We start from the raw sequence: 23,701 nt of genomic DNA on the forward strand, positions 1-23,701 counted from the left end.
CTCCCTGCCCCACAAATACCGCATTCAAATCTACCGCCCACGACAACGACTACACCTACATCGACCTCCAGTCCGTGGTCACGCATCGCGGGCAGGAGTTTCTCGAAGTAGCAAGCATGGGCAACGAGAGCTCGATGGTCTACATCCAGCAGCAGATTGATGACATCTTCCGCAAGTTCCGTAAATCGTGTCGCCGACGACGACGATGTCGAACCGTTACATTCAAGTGGTATGACCAAAGATACGATCTTCCGTGCCCCGAGCTTCTTAAGGTTCATGCAATTATCGCGCGTATCTTTCATGCATCTGGCGCAGCGGGGCAGGCCGACAAGGCCCTCCATGATCTAGGAGAGCAATGTGTACTAGCAAAGGATGGTAGCACTGATATTTCTTCAACGTTGGCCGCAACAACACTAGGTGTCACCGGTTCCCGCGCTGGCAACGTCTAGCAGACCTGCGACCCTGCGAGCGCGGCGGCCGTCGGATCCCATCTACGCAGATATATATGGCTTCTGACTAAAACCAAAATGAAAAAGATTGTTACGGCTTTAAGATTATATATCACACTCTCCCAAGTGACGTCCTAAACCATCGAAATATGACCCCGAAGTTTGATTCCTAGAACCATATGATGCAACAGTAGCGATGGAATAATTCCGTAGGTATATTCCAGAGGGTGAAAGTGGCGACGCCTAGTCAGCAGAACTCCCCCAGTATCTGCTAGGCTATCATTTGCAATACTGCAGAGACGAGAAATAAGAAAACATAAGACGTGAGGTTTTCCCCGGATGTTCTAGTAGTGTAGTGAGACTACCGTAAGCAAAGAGAATCGCTCTATATACAGCCATTGTCTCAATATTGGTATATCTTATGAATAAATTAGCACGACAGTTTCATGGTTGCCGAAGAGGGTTAGATAACCTTTAAACTGACCATTTTGCCGCCCGTCTGTGCCTGCATCTCCCAAAGGAGATGTATCGGCCCCCCATGTGATTTGGCGCTAATCATCCCAGCCCCCCTCAGCCCCCGCATTACCTCTGTCCTTCATATCTCGAGTCCACCATGGACCCGATATCTGCGACCGGGCTTGCTTCGGCAATTGTTCAGATTCTAGGCGCACTTACTTCGACTATTCATGGCCTCTATGAACTACATGGGAAGTTCAGCGATGCTGACTTTACAATCCATTCGCTTATTCAGGAGCTGAGCTGTATCCAGACAGCACTGACGAGCCTGAAGGAATGGCAACGGCTCAGTTCTTCCAATGTGATGGTATCGGAGGAATTCAATGAACAGCTCGTTACAGCCATGGGTGGCTGCCAAATCATCATGGAGGTTCTGTCTGAGGATGTGATGACTTTGGTTCATGGCAGTCGCAACGACGGCACAATTGGATTCAGGTTGCGCATTAGGGTCATTTGGAAAGAAGATATTATGAAAGGACATCAGGAGAAACTACATGCGCAAGTGATGGCATTACAGCTATTACTTCAAGTCTGCCAGTGGTGAGAATGTCCCCTCATGTCTGGAAACCACACAGAAGCTTATAAACCTTTAAGTCATACATCACAAGAGCAGGTACGCTTGTTGAGACAGGCAACGACTCGTCGCATCATGCGCAGGGTTCGCGACGACACCGAAACACTAGTGTCTGCACGGAGTCAGGCTACATCTAGCGCGGCAAGCATCTCGCAGAACAGCACTTTCACAGCCAGTGACCGAGTTTTCAATTTCAACAATGCCCTCGCAGGTTTGCCGGTATATCCCAGGTCACTCCAGCAACTCGTACCGTCAATCGGGTCCTCTAGTAGCCAGACCGACACCAATAACGGCCCAAGTCTATTCACAGACGAAGGCTATGCAGACACCCCTACGCGCAATAGCAGCGTTACAAGGCCATCATTTGATGCTGCTCCACCCCACCAACATCATCTTCTCTTGCCCACTAGTCCATCAGCGCCGGTACATCCAGCTCACAGGAGGGCAACATCCTACCAAGATGCGCCGCGTCCAGATTTGCAAAATATGCCCCGGAGCAAGTCAGATACTAAGACATCGAAGGCACCTGAGAGATCCGCCTCTAAGCTTGAAAGGATATCTTCTCTACTTCGATTGAATACATCTAGTCGTCTAAATCTTGCCTCTTCGTCTTCCAAAGGCTCACCGAAAGTAGGCAATGGCGCACCTTTCACAAGAGTGAAGCCTAGACGAGAGCAAAATTCCCATATCAGCATTCAACTGACCGGCGCGGATGCTGCCTCTATTCCACAGATTGTGAAGGCCGCCCAAGCTGGTTCCCAAGCTGAGGTAGCACGGCTCATCCAATATGGCATTAACATCGAAGAGCGACATAAAGCATCAGGTCGAAATGCATTGCTTGTTGCTGCGCACTGCGGGAAGGATGATGTTGTTGAGGTTTTGATTCGGCATCATGCTCGACTAGATGCGGCCGATGGGTCTGGCTGGACCGCACTTCATCTTGCAGCTTCGCGTGGTCATTGCGGTGTCATAAGCTTACTCATGGAGGAGAGTAACATTGCCGAAGTTCCAAACTATCAAGGCCGTACAGCATTGCGAATTGCTGTTGACCGAAGCCAACACGAAGCCCTACAAATGCTGCTTATGCATAACGCAAAGGTCAACAGTCGTGCTGAGAATCAAATGACTGTTTTGCACGCTGCAGCAAAGCAGGGTGATGCGGAAATTGTGTACATGCTTGTGTCAAAAGGCGCTGATATCGAAGCCAAGGACGCTACTATGATGTCGGCATTGCACTATGCGTGCGAAGCAGGCCATATCGAAGTCATTGCAGTGCTTCTGGCCCACAAAGCTAATATAGAAGCTGCCGGTCGTGATCGAAAGACACCATTGATATGTGCTGCCGAAGCAGGCCGGTCCCAGGCTGTCGAATTCCTATTGAAATCCAAACAAAAGGCTTCATCAAGTGGTATGGATGACACCGGGATGACTGCCCTGCATTGGGCTGCCTACTATGGCCACGAAGAGACAGTGGAAATTCTCAGTCAGAAGAAAGGATCTATGGCTAAGATTGATGCAATGGGACGAACGGCTTTGCACTTGTCCGTTATTCAAGCCCAATTTGCTGTCGTTGAGCCATTACTACGCAAGGGTGCCGACCTCAACAGCCAATGTGCAGCAGGTCTAACTCCGCTTCATTATGCCTGTATGGCAGACAGTATCGAGATAGCAACGCTGTTACTCTTAGAAGGTGCTGACATTGAAGCAGCGGAACATCAGCACCAGCAGAGACCATTGCATATCGCAGCAGCGCGGAGCTCAATACGCCTTGTGGATCTTCTTTGTGACAAAGGAGCTTCTCTAGACGCTCGGGACAGGGTTGGAGATCGACCGCTAAGTGTAGCATGTCGCTGCGGACATGTGGCTGCAGTGCGAAAGCTGTTGGATCGAGGATCTCCTCTCTACCAGAAGCACCAAGCTACGTCACGCAGCGACTCTCCGCTATGCTTGGCTGCTATGTCAGGCCATCTACCCGTGGTCTCGCTGCTGCTAGAGCGCGGCGCATCGGCATCCAAAAAGGACGAGGGCGGCTGGCAACCTTTCCGCTATGCGGCATATCATGGCCATCTGGATGTTCTTCAGGCGCTCTTGGCTCGCACTAGTATACCCGACATAGATGTCTCAGATATCATTCGCATGCCGGAGACAGTTGCGTTCTCGCCAGATGCCATTATCTCTGAGGACTGCAAGGCTCGGGTCAGAGAACTTCTCAACCAGGCTTTGGCGGACTCTGGTCTGATGCCTCCAAGTCATACCCCAAGTATGGTCCAGAATGTGAATCAAGGGAATTATCCCGCTCAATATATACAGTCTCGTAATTCACGAGAACGCGAAAGCTTTTTGCCTCAAGAGCTACCTTCAACTCTAGAGCAGGGTCTGCCTAGCAGTCGATCAACAACTCCTGAGCGTGGCTATCGGGCTGAACCTCCACAGTCCATCGACCCATTGTGGCATATTCGTATGCGACCCGGTGAGCAAATGTCACCGCTAGTGAACGGGCAAATTGCTCCCGTTCGTAATGACTCTCGTGAGATATCTCCTATACGTCAACCCGAACAGGATCCTGCCAGGAGGATCGTTAGTCGGCCTCCAGCCAGAGAAGAACCACCGGTGTCGGACACCTTCATTCCTCGGCAAACCCCTGTCTTTCCCTCCCAAATTCCCCAGAGGTCTTCTGGAATACAGTCTCGCTGCTCGAGGGCTAGAGACTCTGCCGCTAGAAATACGCCAGTGCCGTCACATAATCATAGTCAAGAGAGTCGCGTTCCTAGAACAATTCCTCGGCGTGAAAGTGAGCCGACTCCGAGGCCCGAAGAGCCGTCTGAACGCACTGAAGATACCGTTGTGGATCCCTCAGACTCAGATTCGGACTCGACATCTTCAGTATACACGGCACCTGAAGGGGATATAAATGCTGATGTTGTCTCGAGGATGAATCACCGAAGCGGGCCGTATGAAATGACTGCATAAATACCATCATAGTAAATTCAGATGGTGTAATTGCTTGTCAGTCTTTATAATCCCAAAATAGGATTTGCAACTGTGCCCTAACCGACACAGCCCTGGAGTCACCCCTTATACCACTGACGTGTTTTGCCAAGTACTCCAAGTCCACCATCACCTAGTTAAGTGGGCCGCGCTCGATGCCAAATCTCCACTCAATCGTAATTTTCTATGCGATAGAGCATTTAACCCACTATTCTAAATAGTATAATATGCTCTCGAACACCTATCTATCCACTATAGTAGCCATTCCTCCCGAATCGGACTAGTGGACTGTGGATCCCTGATGTTGGTGGGACCTCCTCTTTCGGAATGCCTGATTGAAGATCGACACTACTAGTGGCATCTGAAATTTGAAGCTCCTTGCTCGGGTCTTTCTGCGGCTTCGGTATGGAGCCCTGGAGCCCTGGAGTACATATCCGCTTACATATCCGCTCTCCTGGAATTCCGAGAATCCAAACACCTTCCAACACCTTACATTCCCGACCTATAATGTAATTGCTTTAAGCTATGTCCAATCCAAGCTCACTACATCACAATAGATCTGGTACACTTATATATAGACTAATATCTTATCCACTCCGTACCTTGATACAAATTTATGACAGGATATGGGGAACGTTCTGTAAAAATCATATCGGTAAAATTCTTTAAGCGAAAATAGCAGCTTGGACTGTCCAGATTTGGCAATCCGAGTGGATTAACAAAACAAATTATACACAATATCGGTCTCATATTTCTCCGGCAAACAGACGTATAAAGACGGGACGACTCTCCTTTGTTGACAATTTTCTTTCTCTGTAATGAAGATGGCAACCTCAATTGCGCTACTGAGGTGCTTTCTCATCCTGACCTGTCTGCAATTGGTCAAGGCTGTCGCGGATTGTTCCCATGTCGCTTTGTTCCCGCAACGGCCCTCTGTCAAATTCGACATAGTCTTGACAGAAGGGGATATATCTCCGGACGGACATTCGAGGAAGGGAATTTTGACAAATGGCCAATTCCCTGGACCATTGCTCGAATTGTGCCAAGGAGACGATGTGGAGGTTTCTGTGTTGAATTTGCTGCCGTACTCAATCACTGTTCATTTCCATGGTAAGGCTCATAATTGCTTCTTGTTCCAATATTATTTTCTAACTGGTTCGAATAGGGATTGAACAGAGACTCACCCCATGGTCAGATGGTGTTCCAGGCCTTTCACAAAGAGGGATCAAGCCTCGGGCGTCTTTCACCTACAAATGGAAAGCAACCGAATATGGAAGCTATTTCTATCATGCGCACCAACGAGGTCATATTGAGGATGGCTTGTATGGGCCGATTAATATACATCCTGATAATTCCGTGGAGCGGCCTTTCGCATCAATCACCAGTGACCGTGATCAGCAAAAGGCAATGCGGAATGCGGAGGACAATACTCAGTCTATCATACTTTCAGATTGGCGGCATATGACATCAGAACAGTTGTGGGAAGCGGCAAAGGCCACAGGTCTGGATGCATACTGCGCCAACTCGTTGCTGATCAATGGCAAGGGCTCAGTTTCCTGTCTATCACCAGATACGATCAATGCATTCACAAGCGATGAGCAAAAGCAAGTGCTTAATGGGTCTCACCTCACTGATATGGGGTATGTATTGTTTACCTACTTATGGACTTTGTCAACTGGTGCTGACAATGCGTATAGCTGCATACCTCCAACCAATATGGCTGCCCAAGGCCCGTATCCCCACAACTTCACCAATCTCCCAGATGGCCTATTCGCAGGATGTACACCTACGGCCGGGCTTGAAGGTAAAGAAAACATACTCGTGTACCCAAGCGCTGATTACGTGAGTTGGAACCTCATATCTGCTGCTGGTGTCGCCGCATTATTGTTTTCAGTGGACGAGCACCCGATGTACGTGTATGCTGTTGACGGCCGATACATCGAACCAGTGCTGGCTCACGCGGTCAACTTGGTGCCTGGGCGACGACTGTCCGTGCTTGTAAAGCTTGACAAGCCACCAGGCCACTACACCGTTCGAACAGCCGTTAGCGGTATTAACCAGATCTTGAACACAACTGCCGTGATGTCCTACGTGAATGCTTCGGGCGGCATTGACGAGGGAACGTCTACTGGGTACATCGACATTGCAGGGCAGAATACCACCGCAGATGTGAGCGTTTTCGACGAAAAACTGGCAGTTCCATTTCCAGTAGAAGTGCCAGCTCAGACGGCGGACCAAACATTTGTTCTCGAGATCGAGCGTTTCGGAAACACCTCATATACGTGGACTCTCGGTAACACCAGTTTTCCGCTTGCCCTCGAAGAAGCAGCGCCGCTTCTCTTTTTCCCAGACTCGGATGTTGCAAACAGCGGCCGCGCCATCCAAACCAAGAATGGCAGCTGGGTTGATCTCATTTTCCACGTCACTACACCGATTCAGCCTGATCATCCAATCCACAAGCATTCAAACAAATTCTTTCTCGTGGGATATGGACAAGGGCTATGGAACTATTCTTCTGTTTCTGAAGCGGTCACATACATCCCCCAGAGCTTCAACTTCAACACCCCACCGATATTAGACACGATCTCGACTCTTCCTGCTAGCACGGGGCCAACTTGGATGGCTATTCGGTATCAAGTGAATAATCCAGGGGCATTTCTCATCCACTGTCATATCCAGGTTCACACCAGCGGTGGTATGGCCCTTGCGATACTAGACGGGATTGACGCATGGCCAGAGGTACCTGCAGAGTATCGATTGTCCTGAAAGATGTTGGCAAATCATAATGTGAATGCTTCCAAGATTTTACGATGGAAGTCTGACGGTAGGGGGCCATTTTGGCGAGAGCGTGGGTGGTGATCTGCTTCTTTTTTTTTTAGGTGAAGTTCATCTCATCAACGAACTGTATGCCAAGTGTCATAATTTGTAATACTAAATGTTTCAATATACTCTACCTAGGTAGCTTGAGGCATCCCTCTCCAAAATTTATTTTCCGAATGTCTGATTGATGTTGCTGCGGTGGGCTGACATTACTCCAACATTACCACCGTGGACATTGTTCTCCACTTTCTCTGCCTATGTGACCGTGAGCTCGAAGTCTTCAAAGATAAATATAGCGAACGAAACTCACAACTGGTTTAAGGACGGCGCCAAGCGCCGATGCTAGAGCATTATCTTGCTCCTTGATTGCATCTCTCAGCACTAGGAGACTCTCACTGAGTTCAAGTGTCTCCTTGTCAACAAGCACCTCCTCCAGAGGCTGGGCTGCTGGGAAGAGCTCCTGTAGTTCCTTTGTGTAGTCCGCAATATTTGCGACCATGTCCTTGAAGTGGGCTCGGTCAAACAGTGCCCACTTGGCCTTCTGTCGCAGAGACAGGTTGTTCTGTCTTTGCTTTGCTATTTTCTGCATCTTTTCATGAAGTGACAGGCCCACGGAGTTTAAGTCCGTCTCTGCACTCATTACAGCAAGGCTTTGGTCGTCAAATTCTCTTCCGGCTCTAAAATTCGCATCCATGACTTTCACGCGTTCGAGTTCTGTAAAAATCGAACCGAGGAGCCTTTCTGCTTGCGGCATATCAACTTCAGAGATTCTTGTGTCCTTCAACGACTTGGTGTTCTTGTCGACCTGGCTGAGTCCGACTGCTTCGCCCCATCGCGACAGCCTGAGTTTTGCATTGTCGAGTCTGAGCAGACAATCTTGGGAGTCTGCACCAAAAGCTTTTCCAAGATGGATGTACTCAAAGCAGTCAATAACGTTGTCGAATGTTGTTTCCAGGCTTACAATCCCAATAGCCAACCCGGCTGCTTCTGCCATAGTGAGATCGTGCGTGGAGAATGGCAAGAATATTTTCGCGTCGGCGGCGACTTGGAAAAACTCAAAGGGCCATATGAGGGACAGTTCTCAGAACACCTCTTGGAAGGCAGCACTCATTCTGAAATAGGAAGGAATAGTCTGCCATAAGGTAAGAGCGTCCTTGGAGTTCTATATAAGGAAGGAACGATAAGGAAAGTGAGCATACAGGGAACTTTAAGTCCAGACATAGCAACCCCCAACCCCCATAGCTCAGATGGGAAGTGCCCCGGGCAGGGTAATGTTAGGTTGCGCGTTCGATCACAGCTAGGTCGGGTTGAAGAACTGTGAGTCACGGGCTGACGACAGGGAGTACACCAACCCCACCTTGAAAAGGGGGCTCTCTGATGCCTCAACGTCCTGAGCGAGGCGCGTCCTAGCCGATGAGGAAACTGTCCCTAGCCTAGCTGTTGTGAAGATCCTTGGGGCCATTTTTTTTTCTTTCTTTTTCCTACTTCGGGATCCTTTGAAGCTATTCACACTTTTGACCCACCACCCCACCCCACCCCCTGCCAAAAGCCCATTTCCGGGAAATACTGATGCTTTAATGCATAATTTGGGCCTGACTTCTGACCGCTTCTTATACCGCTCTGTACAATGTAATATAAATCATAAGCTTGTAAAAATGAAGCCTTTGTCTCCCATACAAATACATATATCTCCGATTTTGAGGTGGTTTACCAGCTGTCTCCCCCCAGTATAAAAATGAAGCCATTTTCTCCTATACAACCTCTGTCAATTTCGGCAAAAGAAAGAACAGGGGTACGAACTAATCGCTGTTGAGCTTCGGATCTGCTTAAGCCAGATCAAGAGTCGAGAACTGCACTTGAGGAGGGAATGCCAAGATTTATCCCCAAATATGTTGTGTCATGGAATAGAAACATTTGAAACCCCGCATTCGGGGATCTCAGGGAAGTTATCTCTTTATCTCTATTCCGTACACAATAGGCACATCTCGGGCACATCTCTTCGGCTATCACTTACCATTGGTCCCGGCTGACCCCGCATCTCAAGCTCCACTATTGAGAGACCATTGATCTTAACATTCTTAACATGGAATATCAACCTCTTGCCTTGGCGTTCTCCAACTGCACGCTGTTTTACGCGCCCACCAAAGGACACTGTCATCGCCCGTATTGAGAACCAGCCTTATATCAACGATACCATGGATGACCCCGTGAAAACTCCCAGAAAACAAACCAAGCGCCTTCGCCAGGCAAAGCAGAAGTCGGTGACTTTTACAGGGTAAGGCATCAACTATATCCAAAACTCGATGTACTATCGAAGCTGACAATAGCAGATGCTGGACTTGCAGGTCCCGGAAGGTCAAATGTGACGAGCGTCAACAAAATGGATGTGGAGTCTGTCAGAAATCCGGCTTAGAATGCGCCGGTTATGGTGTAAATCTGTGCTGGATGTCAGATAAAAAGGGAGAACTGCAAGGCCAGCGACGCAGGCAGATGAGACTAGGTGAGTATAAGCCCTATTCCAAAGGTACATTCGTTGATCTAAATCAGAACAATCCACCTCTCCTAGCATTTCGGATGACGAGCTCAACCGAATTATATCCTCTCTTGACGCGATTTCAACGCCATTGCGCACCGTCAGTGTAGGGCCCTTCTCAATATTCTCGAAATGGGAACACGACGACAATGAATGTCTCGAACCTCCTGCATTGGAGAATAGTCGCCAGAATCAGGGCTGTAGTTCTGATATTACACCTAGTCCATTGGACTCAGTCGAACTGTTCAGTCGAGCTTTCGAAATAATCCCCAATGATAATGTCATCCCTAATGCACAAATCCACGAGATGGGTTTGTCCTCGGACTGGGAGTCAGTGATAGCCATGATGGATACACGAAATTCTCCAACGTTATCATATCCAAGACACACGTCACTCACGATACATCCATCACCACATATCGAGCTTTCAATACCCCTATTCAAGGATCAAAAAACGTCCTTGCTTATGTATCATTACAAAAACCATGTCGCCGAGCTGCTACAACCAGTCTTCCACCCGAGGAACCCTTGGCGCACAACATATCTCCCATTTGCTCTCGAGGGCTGCCCCGAATTATGTCTTGTCCAAAATGCAGTTCCTTCCTCGGGCGTCTCAATTTCACTATTCCACAGTATATTGTCCTCGGCCGCATTCCACCTCCGCAACCTCATGGGTGGCTCAAGGGAATACCACAGTCTTGGTCTCCAGCATCGGGCCAAAGCTTTGCGCGCACTCAAGTCCGCACTCGTAGCGCCCAAGGACTCTCGGCAATATACCGTCTATCTCACAGCAATGCTCGCCTTGGTCACAATCGATGTAGGTGACTTCCGCACGAAGTTATAAGTACTATTGATCTGACAAATTAGACCATGACGGGAGAAGATTCAGATTTTCCAATCCATCTGAAAGGCTGTCGCCAGCTGCAAAGACCTGGCCATGTCTCAGATGCGCTCGATGATTCCAGCCGGCAGGTCAGTAGTATTTGCCGTTTTCTGAGTCTCCTGGCTCGGACAACCGCACACGAGCTAGAATCTAGACCCTGGAGAATAGAAGCTCCATTCTTTGAACAGCCTTACTTTCAAGACGATGACACCAACGTCCAGTACATGTATGGGATCACCCCATATCTGGGAAATCTGCTACAAAGGACGTGTCAGGTGGCGGAGTATCTGGCTTTCTACCAGGATGTTGAAATGCCAACAACCCTGCTCGAGGAATGCTCGGCATTACATGATGAAATATTTTCTTGGGATATACACTCCGAGTCTTTCCATCTCATCGCTTTGGAGGAGCCGACGATGCTTGAGATTATACGTTGCCAGACCCTGGCATTCCACAGCGCTATCGTCATCTCTTATTATCGAACAATCGAGAGCTCCAGCCCAGTGGACCTCCAGCAGCGAGTAGCCACAATATGGAAGAACCTTTCGCTAGCCGAAGACCTCAAGGATGTGTACTCACGTGGTGAAAAACGCGCAGCTCCTATGTCCTGGCCAGCATTCATCGCTGCATGTGAGGCAAAGGATCGACAACCTTGGGTTGAATGGTGGGAACGAGTCCAGGGGTACTCAATGGGAAATTTCAGAAGGCAATGGAAAATCATACAGGAGATTTGGAGCATCATGAATTCAGACCAGAACGTGGTTAACTGGAGAGATGCCCTCAAACAATCAGGCAAGTTGGTCTTGCCTATTTGAAAGTCTCGTATAATGCGATTCATACATAGTCCAAATCTCATTTTGAAACATAATTCAGACTCTGCTTACAATTCATCTTTCGAAGTTGCCGTCTTCGCCTTGGGTCCTGTCTTCAACTTCGCCATGGATGCGAGTATATCAACGATCAAATCCGCAGCAGCGATCGAAGTAGTCTCAGCAACACTGTCATATGGCGGGCTGACTTCCACTACATCGGCACCAACAAGATTCACCCCCTCGAGGCCTTTGATAAACCGCTTCAACTCACGAGTGGTCCAGCCGCCAGATTCGGGTGTTCCAGTCGCAGGGGCTATGCTCGGATCGAGGACTGATGGGAGAAATTAATGTCTGATGTGTCTCAAGCAGGGGAAAGGGCAATCTCACCATCAATATCAATGGAAAGATAGGTAGGAGTATCTTTGACAACATTCCGGACCTTACCAATGATCCCAGACATGCCAATATCGTCAATCTCGTGAGCCTCGATAATCGTAAATCCAACGTTCTGGTCAATCTCGTAGTCCTTAGGACTCTATTGATAATTCCGATTAGTATTCATTCTCAACCCCACACCAGAACCACTCACAAAAAGCTTCGTCCTTAACCCTCCATGGACACTCGTCCCCTTGGAAATACATCCCTCCCGACTCGCATGCCAGAAGAAAGTCCCATGCGTAATTGCCGACTGGTTAGAAGCGATCCCAGTATAACCCTCATACGGATCCCAAGTGTCGAGATGCGAGTCCAGGTGAATAACAGAGATGGGCCCATACACATGTTTCAATGATCGCAAGATAGGCAAGACAATCGAGTGATCGCCACCGAGACTCACAATCCGCGGATGCTCCCACGAGTTCCCCTCGGACGTCGGGTGGTAGAGAACCTGTCTGTAACCCTGTTCCATTTGCTTGAATGCGTGCGCGGCATCGAATGGGGTAATCGGAATATCTCCGCAGTCGATCTGGTGATGGATTAGCCATCAGATATTGCATTTCATATTAGTAGATGCGCCACACTCACGATTTCAAGTCCCTCGTCATATGGGTCCACCTCCCACACGGTGTTGTAGCTTCGTCCTTTCTTTTCGCGCGCTGATCCGGCGCGGATGCCTCGAGGACCGAATCTTGCGCCGGGGCGGTATGATGTCGAGGTGTCGTATGGGAAGCCAAGAACGGCGATGTCGAGGGGCTTTTGCGAAGGTTAGGTGTCGATGATCATTGGATAGACGGGTGCTTCGGCGACATACTTTATTATGAGATTCTGCCAGACACCTTTGCCATTCCAAGTGGGCGAATGTGACCGGCTGAGAAAATGGAAGATCGACGTCGAGATCTGTTGTCTGTTTAGTATGTTGATTTTGGTTGGGTTCGTCTTGCGTGACTGACCTTCTATAGGATGACTATAGTCTGGACCAACGTCCAAAGCAATGGCGCCCTGCAACAGAAGGGTTAATGTAGAAGTTGCGAAGCGCATTTTGAAGTGTTCGAGAAGTTCGACAAGTGGACAACAATGGTGGAATTGGGGTAGCCATCGGTCTTATATAACCTTGGCTCTACACAGAGACTGCGGCGCGCTATCTCATTACTATACAGTTATTTCTGTAAATCCTACAAATCCGATTGATGAGCAATGCTGTCTCGCAGACTCTTTCCACGACTATATCATGCGGGGGCTTGACGCCAAGATAATGACTGCGGGGCCATTTATGTGTCGGACGGAATTGCCTTTTGGTATCTAAGTAGACTTATATGAAACAGATATTTAAGGTGTATATGTATACATAGAGCTTTCCAGGTAAGAAGTGTACGCATGCAGTTACTACAGGTAGGATCACTCCGTGGACGAGCCCTAAGTCGCAGACTCCTTCCATATGGGCCATGTAGAAATACTATTAGCATCATCATAGAAGGAACCAATCTATTGTGCGTAGAAACTAGTGGATAGGTATTTTAGTTCAATTGATAAGATATAGGGCTAAAGTATGATCCAATCTGTCAAAGCCCAATTTTAATGCGAGCTAATTCAAATCAAAAATATAGCACAACTATACTTAGACTATCATCTAACTACATTACTCAATGTGGCGCGAACTCAATCTGGCACTCATGCTCCTGTCTCCATGATTAGCAAGTCTCTGAGAGAAACATGTTAGCTGAACATACCCGCATTTTGCTACAAGTTTCATCACAGAACACCTCATACCGACCTGTGATCCCAGGAGAGACGGTGCCAAAATCCCCCATTGGTGTGGTTTTGTATTTTCGATAGATGGCCGCGACCAAAGTAGTCATTTCAGCCATTGCCAGGCTGTTCTTTGTTAGCCATCTCTCATAGTCATAGACGAAATCGTCCGGAGAGAATAAGGACATACTGCATTCCAATACACATTCTTCCTCCACTGGAAAATGCCCAGAACCATTTCTTCATATCTGCCACGTTCTCAGAGGGATCCAGCCAGCGATCAGGATTAAATTTTGTCGGATCTTTGAAAACCTCAGGGTTACGATGGAGCGCGTACGGGGATATAGAAACCACTGTTCGGGGCGGAATCGTGTAGCCATCGATTGTGGCTGCCGTGGGAAGTGAGCGTGGCTCTGATCCGGGAAGAGGTGCGTAGAGGCGGAGTGTCTCCCTGATAACAGCATCGAGGTAAGGGAGCCTGTCACTAATTTCCACTTTGGGGATGCCATTTGCATTGAGCGAGTCTTCGGGAATGTTGCAGACTTCCTCGATGAGTTTGTCTTGGAACCGCTTGTTCTCTGCCCGCGAAAGAGCCCATATCAGAAACATCAGTGTGTCGCTGGTGGTATCGATGCCGGCAAGAAGATGATCTGCACATTCCGATGCAATATCGAGATCATCCATTCCATCTGGCTTTTCGGAATGGTGGTGGCTCCACAGTCTAGAGATCAGGGCTGATGTGCCCGCTTTCTCACTGGCAGAAGCACTGGCATATTTCTGAGTAGCTTTCATCGCGTGAAGTCTGATGCCGGTGTAAGTCGTTGGCAATTGCATCGGGTACAACCATTTCGCAATGCAGCCACTAATCCCAGTCCTCGAGTAAAGCCATTCCGTGAAGTGCGGGAAATGAACTGCATACCACGATAGCTTGCGGCGGGCAGTGTCTATAATGTCTCCGATGAGCGCGCGGTCTTGTCCCAGTCCCTCGAGACATGCGGTCTTGCCGAAAGATCCGTAAAGAAACTCGGTGATTGTGTCCAGGGAGAAATAGTGCAAGGTAGAGAATATCTCGCTTTTCCCCTCATCGCGCCCCAAAAGGTCCATATAAAGCTTGACCTTCTGCTCGACCATTTCTGCATTCTGTCCTTTGAGCATCACAGATTTGGCGTAGGCGTGGGCAAAGAGTTTCTTCCTTTCTCCATGCTGCTTCGCGGTCGCGAACGAAAACATGTTCTTTCGACCGTAAACCTCGAACATGTGGTAGAAGCCAGTGCGCTCAAAGCCACTTCCGGCGCCGTAGATCGCACGCAAGGCAGAGGTGCTGTTGAACGTCACCTCACTGGGCCCGATACGAACGACGGGTCCATATTGCTGATGGAGAGCGTTGATCTTTCGCGTGCGAGTTCCTTTGTAGTCCTCATACGCTAGTTTGAATTTGGTCAAGGCGAAAGTCTTTGGACCGGGGATTCGCGCAAGTGGGCTAAACAAAGTGGAAATAGAGAGCTGGTAGACAAGGAAGGCTACTATGAAAGCAGCGACCAAGATCCACGTCATTGTGTTTCAAATTTGCCAAGGGTGGTCAGGATAACGGAATGATGTTTCGCAATACATCAAGGATGTTTTTTATAGTCTTTATAATGAGTGAATACGTGAGTATTCTCGAATCCGATCAGTAAATAAGTGAGTCACTATCCCGAGGTCTCAGTCGGAAAGGGCAACCGGCAGCGAGACTCAGTGTGGGGTTGGATTTCTTGGAAGTTGGAGATTGTGGAGACACTTTGACGGCCAAGATATGTTAGCAGATTCCATTTGCAGTATTTATATGTCCCATTGAATCATATAAATGACTTATACCATCCTTAACCTGCCAAAATCTGCCCCGCTCTTCAGCGGAGACATCTTCGAAGAATTGTGGCCACCAAAATGGCAAGGTTATCTGTGCCGACTTTGGAATCGAGCCTGACGACACGCATCTCAATGCGATGGGCATCAGAGACACCTTTCGAAACCACGGACACATTGGTGATAACGGTTGGCGAATGGTACGTCGATCTGCGAGTCGATAAACAAACCGGCAAGATCGATTGGGCGCTTGCGGGAGAATGTATCCAGGAAAGCACCGACCCGCGTATGATCTCTGCCTTTCTGACCGTCGATGGTACTTCACACAATAAACGGCTGATTTGCGATAGGGCGCGTGGTCTTTACGCATGAGATTGACTCCCACCACAATTTCAACGTGAGCAACCCATGTCCATTTATCCCGCTCCCCAATGGAGACGTTCTAGAAACTGGCACTATGGCTCGACCAGATGTACCCGGAGCACCGATGACGGATTATGAAGAAGTGTGGAGGTATCTTCCGTTTCGCGAAGGGCCGGAAGGGCCCGGGCGTGGCCTTTCGTGGATCTTGGAGTCTGATGAGGGCGTTCTGGAAGAGGGTCAGCACAAAATTACCAAGATGTTTCTAGCGAAAATCGGTGGCTCGTATTTGGTCCTCTGTCAGAAGCAAATCCACGTGGTTAGGCGAACGCCCCTTGGCGAACGGACTGTTCAAATCACTGGGGAGGAGGTAAGCACGCGAAGAGAAGAGTGGACGGATGACCACTGGGAGATAAAATATGCGTTGGGTCCGAGCAACGATAGTTTGCCTTCAATGGCTAACGGACTGGGCGTTGACCTGCGAGGACGTAAGAGTGGTGAGAAGGTCACCGTTGGAGGTTGCGACTTCATTTTGCGCGCACTTGCTTCTGAGCCCCCGCGGCAAACCAGACATTCTCGTCTCTAAACTGGGCAAAAGGTCGGATGTGGATGTAAAGACTGTGCTTCCTATTATTCACTAGTGCACGGTATTGGATTTTCTATTTTGTACTACTTGAAGCACAGTTAAACAATCGTATTTCCTTTCAGTTAAATATATCACGGCAAACTAGTGCAGACACTTGTAAACCGTGTCTCGGAGCCAAGAGTTTCCATCAAATTGCATCGCAGGGGGCTAATATGCCAAAAGCGGACTATGACAGCACCACCAATTCACTCTTGACGAGTGCCTCCCGTCTTCCAGTGCTCTTGGGATCCAGATATGGCCTCTCCCCGAGGCCAACAGCGCGGTGTCCAGTCCGTGGACCAAGGCCGTCATAATCCCAAGTTGCGGCGTGGTATACCGATCGGTTATCCCAGATGGCTATAACAAGAATCAGATACTGCAATCACAAATTTTCCGGGAGATCATACCAAGATCGTTCGGGTTCTGCCAGCGATTGCGCACCTGCAGGTCGTGATTCTCAACGATGAGTGACACGAACCAGTCGAGAAGACGACGGCTTTCCTCTTCAGAGACACCATTGACCTTCTGCACGTGTGTGCCGACAGCAAAAACACTCTTCCAACCGGTCACAGGGTTGGTGCGAATGACAGGGTGCTCAGCTCGGAGCTCCTCTCCAACGTTTTCAGGTGCCCCTCTAGGACCAGGGTGGATTGTGAAATCGTTGCGCTTGGCAACTTCGTTGAAACCGGGTTGCGCATAGGTTGCGGTCAGACCCTCCAGGAACTTCTGGTAGGGCTGGGAGATACGGTCGTAAACCTCGTACCCAGAGGCCCACAAGGTGTCTGGCAAGTAATTAGTGTCCCCGGGCCATTTCATAGAGAGGATACAACGGGGGCCTTACCACCGCCGGTTTTCGGGAGCTCCGTGAGACGCAAGAGAGTATAATCACTAGGGATGGGCTCAAAGGTGATGTCGCTGTGCCACTCTCTGCGCGAAGTCTGCTTGCGCGTGTTTCTGTCCTTGTACAGCTTTTCCCGGCTAGCGGAACTGATCACACTGATCTCATCGTCTTTGACACTGTGTTCCCGACCTGAGTTTGCCACCGGATGAATATGCAGCCCGGATGTGCTTGGCTTGCCCGAGAGTTCACCAAGTCGCTGGACAAGCTCCTTTTGCAGGTCGTTGTCTAGGCTATCCTGCTTACGGAAGAAGACTACTCCTCGTTGTGAGACTAAGATGTTATGTCAGCTCTATATGCCACGCAAAGCCACCGGCACAACTCACTGGTTAGAGCAAGATCCCGAAGCAGATCATCGGAATTGGGGGCGCGCAGGAAGTCCTTCAAGTTAGCATTGGGGAATTCGCGTCCAATAACTGGAGTGACATCGAAGGACTCGAAAGCATCGAGAGTTCCGCTGTACTTGATAGGCTCACGTGCGAGACCTGTCAGTGTAATCTTGTCTTCAACGACGGGAACAACCGCAGGTGCAGTTTCGGTGATAGCGGATGCCATGGCAAGGGTCTTGTATATAGTAGTTATTGCTGGATGGCGTTGCTCGTTGATGCAGAGAGGTAAAAGCTGGGACCAGGAAGCCCATCTTATACTTCGCGAAGGCTAGATGTTGCCGATTATCCGCTTGCGACATCCGTATTGTTGTTATGCCCAGACCTCATTGTCGAAACCCCGCAGATCTGGAACGTTGTCGCACAGTTAGATTAAAAGCACGTCTTGGATGTTGATCGTCTTGATAGATAACGGACAATCTGTTTTGTTACAGTTGACATTCGTCATTTCCCCCAAGAATTGTCTGACATCCCGCCATCTGAAAATGCCGTGATGATGGGATCATATTTACTGGAGGTTGCGCAACATCGTTGATTACAAACAATACTATACCTATATCAGTTAGGGCCAGAAGCTGTGCTCAATCAGACAAAGCTGAAATAATCGGTCTGCTCGCGTATTTTCATAGACTATCTGCTGGATTGATGCATCAACATCGAGAGTGTCTTGTTTAGACCCGACGCTTACTACAGCTTTATGGACTATGCATGAGTTAGATATTTGTTTATTCGGGTATCAAATTGTACGGAGCATCCTCCATGTCCTAACGGACTAAGTCGGCTCTTCCCGACTCTTCACATCGAGTGCGAGTCCCAATTCTTGGAGAGATAATCAATAGCCAAACCGAGAAACTAGTCGCTTATCCTTGGTCCGTCTTGGTTGCCAAGTAATGCGTCTTTTCGTTATCCGGCGTAGCGTTCCAATTCCTGTCACAGCTTTGGTTGCGCCAAATAATAGTATAGCTTGCGTCAACAAATATATGGAGTGTTTGAAACAACAAGTCCCGCTGAAGTACTATTGCCTCTTCGGTAGCGGAGAGCGTCATGTGAGCTAAATTAGCGCTCTGAACAAATGTGGAAACAGATTCCTTAAGGAATTTCTTGGCCAACCAGGGTGATAGATATTGGAAGCAATAATTTCTAATGCTTGGACACACATGTTTACATGGCAGCCGAGACCATCCGGGATCAGACAGTGCTTGGGATGCGGGAGTTCCAGCTAACTTGAGTAGCGTGCGCTATAATTTTGTAAGCCATAAGATGTTCTATACTTGGCATGACCGTGTACTTGGGTCATTAGAAAATGCTAAATTGACAATGATGGTTTCTGCCCTGCGAATGGTGTCAATGACGATCGAAAGGTTTGCTATTCTTATAGGGCAGCGAATCAGCCCGATTTACACCAAGAGCAATCAGCAGTCCCACATGATCGTGTTGGCATTAAACATATGCAGATAGGCTGAATAGGTGTGTCCGAAAGCCCTGTTCTCGATGTGAGTATTGCGCCCTTTTATATTACATGGAATGTCTACCCACCTCCAGCAAAGGCAGCCGTCACCATCCCGATTGACCTTTCACAACACGAAGATGCAAAAGTCCAAAAACTATGAAACCAGCAAGAATATCCGCAATATTCATGGCTGTCCAAAAGAAACCCAGTCGGAGCGACAGATCATACTCCGACTCATACTTCAAGTAACTTGAGTCACATTTCGAGTATCACTTTAAAAACATCCACGCTAATGTTCAAATGTTCCTAAGGTTTGGTTGAGGGTCAACGTCTGATATTGCTTATCCCAAGTGGGAAAACCTCGGGGCATTGGACCCTTACCTCAGTCCCATATGCCAAGCGAATTGAATGACATCGAAGTTTGAAGGAAGAGAGGAAAAAGCACAGTTTAGAAGCCTCAAAAGTTTCGAATATCAGACACGAAGAAAATGTGTATAGGGAGAAAAAGAAAAAAAAAAGGAAAAGAAATCAAGCGATGAACTACGCAAAGAGCGAGTGCAGTTAATCAGCAAACGGGTAGGCGAAACGGAGTAGTGGGTACGTTCATGTTCAAGAGTCATACTCCGTATACCGTACCGAGAAGACCAACCTGAATCATTTACCCCATAGAGTAGTGGATCTCTGGAGTAGGCTGTTCACACAAGCTTTATGAACCCTCGTATCCCGACAAGTCAACGGGTGATGTCAGAATCTCAAACCCCAAGCCGGACACTAGTTTCAAGGTGAAGTTTTAGCATCTGTAAATGACAGTGGTCTTCGATGTATGACAGGGGAGAATCTTTGGATATCATGTCCAGCCCCACTTTATGCCCAAGTCACAGTTCTGAATGGCGATCTCTGACCCTCCTCGTATCCTGAATTAGCATGGGCGAAGCAATGTGGCTGTGGAATATTAGAATAATCCCCTGCCAAGGGCTCGAGCATGTAAGCCATGTCCAAGGCTGAAGTTAGAATTTGCTGGAGATTTTATGTTGACACCATTGGGACAATGCCATCGGTGTTTGGCCGGATTTAAGATTCCTCAATGTGTCTCAAAGATGGAACACCACAAATACTCCAAGCTCCAAGGTTTCCCTTTAATCTCGGGTAAGGTACAGAAGGATAAGTTTAAATGCCTCATCGATTCATATGGCTAATGAAATTACTACTTCCGGAGTCCACTTCCCGAATGAATATGTCGGAAATGTATTTAAACAGGGCGAACGGCCAAAATGAAAATACGATGTGCACTGACCACTGCTTGAAGCATTTGTTTAGATGGGGAAGTGGAGAGAGACTTGCTTTAAATGGCAAGGCCAGCCCGACCACAAGACTCGAGATATTTCCAGTAAATGATTTTGCCGACTGCCGAACATTACATAGGGGAAACGGGAATGGTGATAATTACACTATGCCCTACAAATTATATTTCTGATGTTGCTTGGGAATGGATACTCATCTGTATGGTATTGGCCCCCACGTACTGAGACCCCAGCGTCCCGAAGTAACACTCCAAGTTTCATTGTATGACTGAGAGAAGTCCGGATGCTAGGGCGTTTCCATTAGACTGCAGGGGAAAATAAAGTGACATGAGAAGACAAACTCGTCTTGCTATATAAATCTCGTGTAGAAAGGAGAAGTAGAAGTGTGGAAGTGTACGGAGTATACACCGAGTGGATTGTCAGTTACCCGTGTGCCCACCCAAGCCCGGACTGGAGGGATCCGTGGATCCAGAGCGGACGACCCATTGGTCAGGGTGGGCTCGCGTATATGCACGTTCGACGCCAAGGCCAGTGAGTCCTCGCCCGGGCGTGTTGAGCCTCTTTAGCGAAAAGTCGACGGGAGGAGATCAACCATCCGGGTGCAGATCGACCTCGGAATCTGTGAACCCGCACCCTTTCCTCTTTTTTTTCTTCTCTTTCTTTAAAAAAAGGAATTCCCGGTGTACTTGAGCCAATCACAGATATCTCTTGGCGTTGGTTGTTCTGAATTTCGACTCAGCCTGCCGGGTTGCTGCAACATATCATGCCACTTGCTCAACACCGCAATGATCCACGTGCAATCTGCCAAAAATACATCTTCACACAGCCTGACATTCTTAAACTGACAGTGATGAACATCCTCATACCAGATGAGGGAAACGCAGGTGCAACAAACGCGCCTTGGTGATGAGTCCATACTTGATCGGCATCAAATCTATCATCAGGGCTACGGCCCTGTCGAAACCAAACCCTTCTTTCGATCCCTGTAGTTTAGAACAGGATTCTACCTAGGTATCGTTTGGATTTCCTAATGGGTAAAGACCCCACTCTTAGGGAAAAATCTGGAGACAGCTCGATATTGGAACATGCAGCAAAGGACTTCCAGATGGCTGCATTAACCCATAAACGCCCAAGTGGGGACGATAACAGCCCAATAGGATGAAGGTAGTTGAGCTACGTGGGTGACCGATCCAGGAGGCTGAGGCTCTCTGATCGACGAGGTGATCCCCCGTCATTGTCGAAAATTCACCGAACGTCGCTCGATTCGCTTTTGGCCCAAAACATCCCTGCAGGTGGAAATTATAGCCACTAGGCGTTCTTTGGGCCGTTTCAGGCGTTTTTTGGCTGACCATTCAGTATTAGCTTGGTTCTCGATTATTTTACTAATTAGGTACTTGATCGGCGACCAGTACATTTGGGAGGGTTTAGAGATACGACCGAGACCGTCCGAGATACCCACCCTCCATAGAGCTGTCGACAATAAAAGATTTATTAAACCTCTTTTCCCTTTCTCTTTATTTCTCATCTGATATCTCTTCGTATCACCTCCCCCACTTGAGTTCATACAACTTCCACAACATCTAAACGTGCGCAACTTCGTCCCGAATGGCATATTGAGCCGCATCAGCCACTTGGGAGTATTCTGCCTTTACACCTACAATATGTCCACCTTCAACACCCCATTTACCGACTCCATTACGCCAACACTCGACCTTGGATGTACCACTCCCGCGCCGTCAACACTGGCCAACCACAATAACGCAAGCCAAACGAAGATGTACCCCGGTCCACCTGTCAATGTTTCTTCGCCTTCCCAAACAAACTCTCAACGGGTCAGCAAAGCTATGAAGGGCAAGAGAGTCCATGCGTGCCAGCGCCCTGGATGTCCGAAGGTGAGCACCCTAAGAATATCGCAGATGAATTATCTCGCTGATCACCGCCATACAGGTATTTACCAGAGCCGAACACCGCAGACGACATGAGCTCAGCCACGAGCCTAAAAAGAAATACCCTTGCACATCCGAAGGGTGCAAAAAGGCATTCCATCGCCCGGACTACTTGGCTCAGCATTTAGGTCGACAGTGAGTGACACCCTAACAGTTAGAGAATACTGAACCTATGGACTGACCTGAATAAAGTGCGGCATCAGCAGCAAAGGAAAACGTATCATACGCACGAAGCGACACATCACCTCGGCGGCCAGGCCTACAACAACAGATGCAGCCGCAACCAGCAAATTCAGCTCCTATTTCATTTCAAGCGGATACTGTCGATAATTATTCTGGGGTATGGGGAAGTATGGATTCCACAATCCCATGCCCCCAGTATGCCAGGGGCCAGAGCCAGTCTTCTGCATCTGTTGATGACCACTCATCGCCCTATTCCTATACGAACGATATGTGCAGCTCACCAGTCGCGAGCGACTCTTTCTCGAACCCCCAATATCCCGCCTCAGGCATGCCCGTGGAGATGGTGACTGCCATCGATCAATACCTCCGGAGCATCCTGAAGCCTGAGGCATTTTCATCACCCCATCAGCAGATGAACCCCGCGATTTGGGGTTCGGATATTGATATCGATCCTACGTTGACCGATCCTACGTTTACAAAGATCGAGAGCCCAGTGAGTGGAACCACGGAAACCATTACCGGAAAAAGGAGAAGTGCTAATGATTTTTTAGGACCAACTACCGCTCTATTCATGGCCTCCAACTCACCATTTCCAATACGAGGATCATCCAGTGCAGATGAACCACCCATCCGACAACCGCTGAGAATTACTCATACCAGCGGTTGATACGACTAGTTTGGGCTTTTGATTTGCTTTAGCGTTGTGTCTCTCCTTCCGCGTCTTTTCGCTTGCTCTATTGCGAATCCCCTACTCTTTGAAGGGTCATGATCTCTTGGGGGCGTTATTCCATTCGTTTGCTAATGATACCATGACATGTTCATTCTGAGACAAGTTTGATTTTATCATTTGCGCTTCTTTATTTCAAGACTCTATCTGCGCAACAAGACGCGCTACCCTCATGTTGTTCACGAATTGCGACCAGGGGTCCTAGTCTGTCTGTGGCAGCTATC

General features: G+C 48.5%; 10 protein-coding genes across 10 annotated transcripts; 6 read left to right on the plus strand and 4 right to left on the minus strand.

Moving 5' to 3' along the window:
- Positions 1–116: 116 nt before the first annotated feature.
- N7525_007126 (uncharacterized protein) lies at positions 117–449 on the plus strand (the record flags this gene model as incomplete). The annotated part of the gene is made up of 1 exon (XM_061213917.1): positions 117–449. The coding sequence occupies one exon, from the start codon at positions 117–119 to the stop codon at positions 447–449; it is 333 nt and encodes a 110-aa protein (XP_061068348.1).
- Positions 450–1,062: 613 nt separating this feature from the next.
- N7525_007127 (ankyrin repeat protein) lies at positions 1,063–4,509 on the plus strand (the record flags this gene model as incomplete). The annotated part of the gene is made up of 2 exons (XM_002567652.2): positions 1,063–1,505; positions 1,560–4,509. 2 exons carry the CDS (start codon positions 1,063–1,065, stop codon positions 4,507–4,509), a joined length of 3,393 nt encoding a protein of 1,130 aa, XP_002567698.2.
- An 842-nt stretch (positions 4,510–5,351) lies between these two features.
- Positions 5,352–7,293, plus strand: N7525_007128 (multicopper oxidase; the record flags this gene model as incomplete). Its single annotated transcript, XM_002567653.2, has 3 exons — positions 5,352–5,637; positions 5,693–6,167; positions 6,225–7,293. The coding sequence occupies 3 exons, from the start codon at positions 5,352–5,354 to the stop codon at positions 7,291–7,293; spliced, it is 1,830 nt and encodes a 609-aa protein (XP_002567699.2).
- A 334-nt stretch (positions 7,294–7,627) lies between these two features.
- N7525_007129 (uncharacterized protein) lies at positions 7,628–8,341 on the minus strand (the record flags this gene model as incomplete). Its single annotated transcript, XM_002567654.2, has 1 exon — positions 7,628–8,341. One exon carries the CDS (start codon positions 8,339–8,341, stop codon positions 7,628–7,630), a length of 714 nt encoding a protein of 237 aa, XP_002567700.2.
- A 1,201-nt stretch (positions 8,342–9,542) lies between these two features.
- Positions 9,543–11,578, plus strand: N7525_007130 (Zn(II)2Cys6 transcription factor; the record flags this gene model as incomplete). The annotated part of the gene is made up of 4 exons (XM_061213918.1): positions 9,543–9,622; positions 9,678–9,847; positions 9,895–10,697; positions 10,748–11,578. 4 exons carry the CDS (start codon positions 9,543–9,545, stop codon positions 11,576–11,578), a joined length of 1,884 nt encoding a protein of 627 aa, XP_061068349.1.
- Positions 11,579–11,643: 65 nt separating this feature from the next.
- On the minus strand, positions 11,644–13,051 carry N7525_007131 (agmatinase; the record flags this gene model as incomplete). The annotated part of the gene is made up of 6 exons (XM_002567656.1): positions 11,644–11,906; positions 11,963–12,110; positions 12,165–12,539; positions 12,599–12,766; positions 12,825–12,910; positions 12,964–13,051. The coding sequence occupies 6 exons, from the start codon at positions 13,049–13,051 to the stop codon at positions 11,644–11,646; spliced, it is 1,128 nt and encodes a 375-aa protein (XP_002567702.1).
- Positions 13,052–13,653: 602 nt separating this feature from the next.
- Positions 13,654–15,313, minus strand: N7525_007132 (cytochrome P450; the record flags this gene model as incomplete). The annotated part of the gene is made up of 3 exons (XM_061213919.1): positions 13,654–13,689; positions 13,741–13,885; positions 13,950–15,313. The coding sequence occupies 3 exons, from the start codon at positions 15,311–15,313 to the stop codon at positions 13,654–13,656; spliced, it is 1,545 nt and encodes a 514-aa protein (XP_061068350.1).
- A 369-nt stretch (positions 15,314–15,682) lies between these two features.
- On the plus strand, positions 15,683–16,547 carry N7525_007133 (uncharacterized protein; the record flags this gene model as incomplete). Its single annotated transcript, XM_061213920.1, has 2 exons — positions 15,683–15,917; positions 15,952–16,547. 2 exons carry the CDS (start codon positions 15,683–15,685, stop codon positions 16,545–16,547), a joined length of 831 nt encoding a protein of 276 aa, XP_061068351.1.
- A 226-nt stretch (positions 16,548–16,773) lies between these two features.
- N7525_007134 (TauD/TfdA dioxygenase family protein) lies at positions 16,774–18,039 on the minus strand (the record flags this gene model as incomplete). The annotated part of the gene is made up of 4 exons (XM_002567659.1): positions 16,774–16,943; positions 16,994–17,368; positions 17,428–17,757; positions 17,811–18,039. The coding sequence occupies 4 exons, from the start codon at positions 18,037–18,039 to the stop codon at positions 16,774–16,776; spliced, it is 1,104 nt and encodes a 367-aa protein (XP_002567705.1).
- Positions 18,040–22,282: 4,243 nt separating this feature from the next.
- N7525_007135 (uncharacterized protein) lies at positions 22,283–23,394 on the plus strand (the record flags this gene model as incomplete). The annotated part of the gene is made up of 4 exons (XM_002567661.1): positions 22,283–22,513; positions 22,569–22,702; positions 22,760–23,243; positions 23,302–23,394. 4 exons carry the CDS (start codon positions 22,283–22,285, stop codon positions 23,392–23,394), a joined length of 942 nt encoding a protein of 313 aa, XP_002567707.1.
- Positions 23,395–23,701: the final 307 nt, after the last annotated feature.

The sequence above is a fragment of the Penicillium rubens genome (assembly GCF_028828025.1).
Source record: "Penicillium rubens strain IBT 27055 chromosome Unknown utg000003l_segment0_segment0, whole genome shotgun sequence".
NCBI lineage: Eukaryota > Fungi > Ascomycota > Eurotiomycetes > Eurotiales > Aspergillaceae > Penicillium > Penicillium rubens.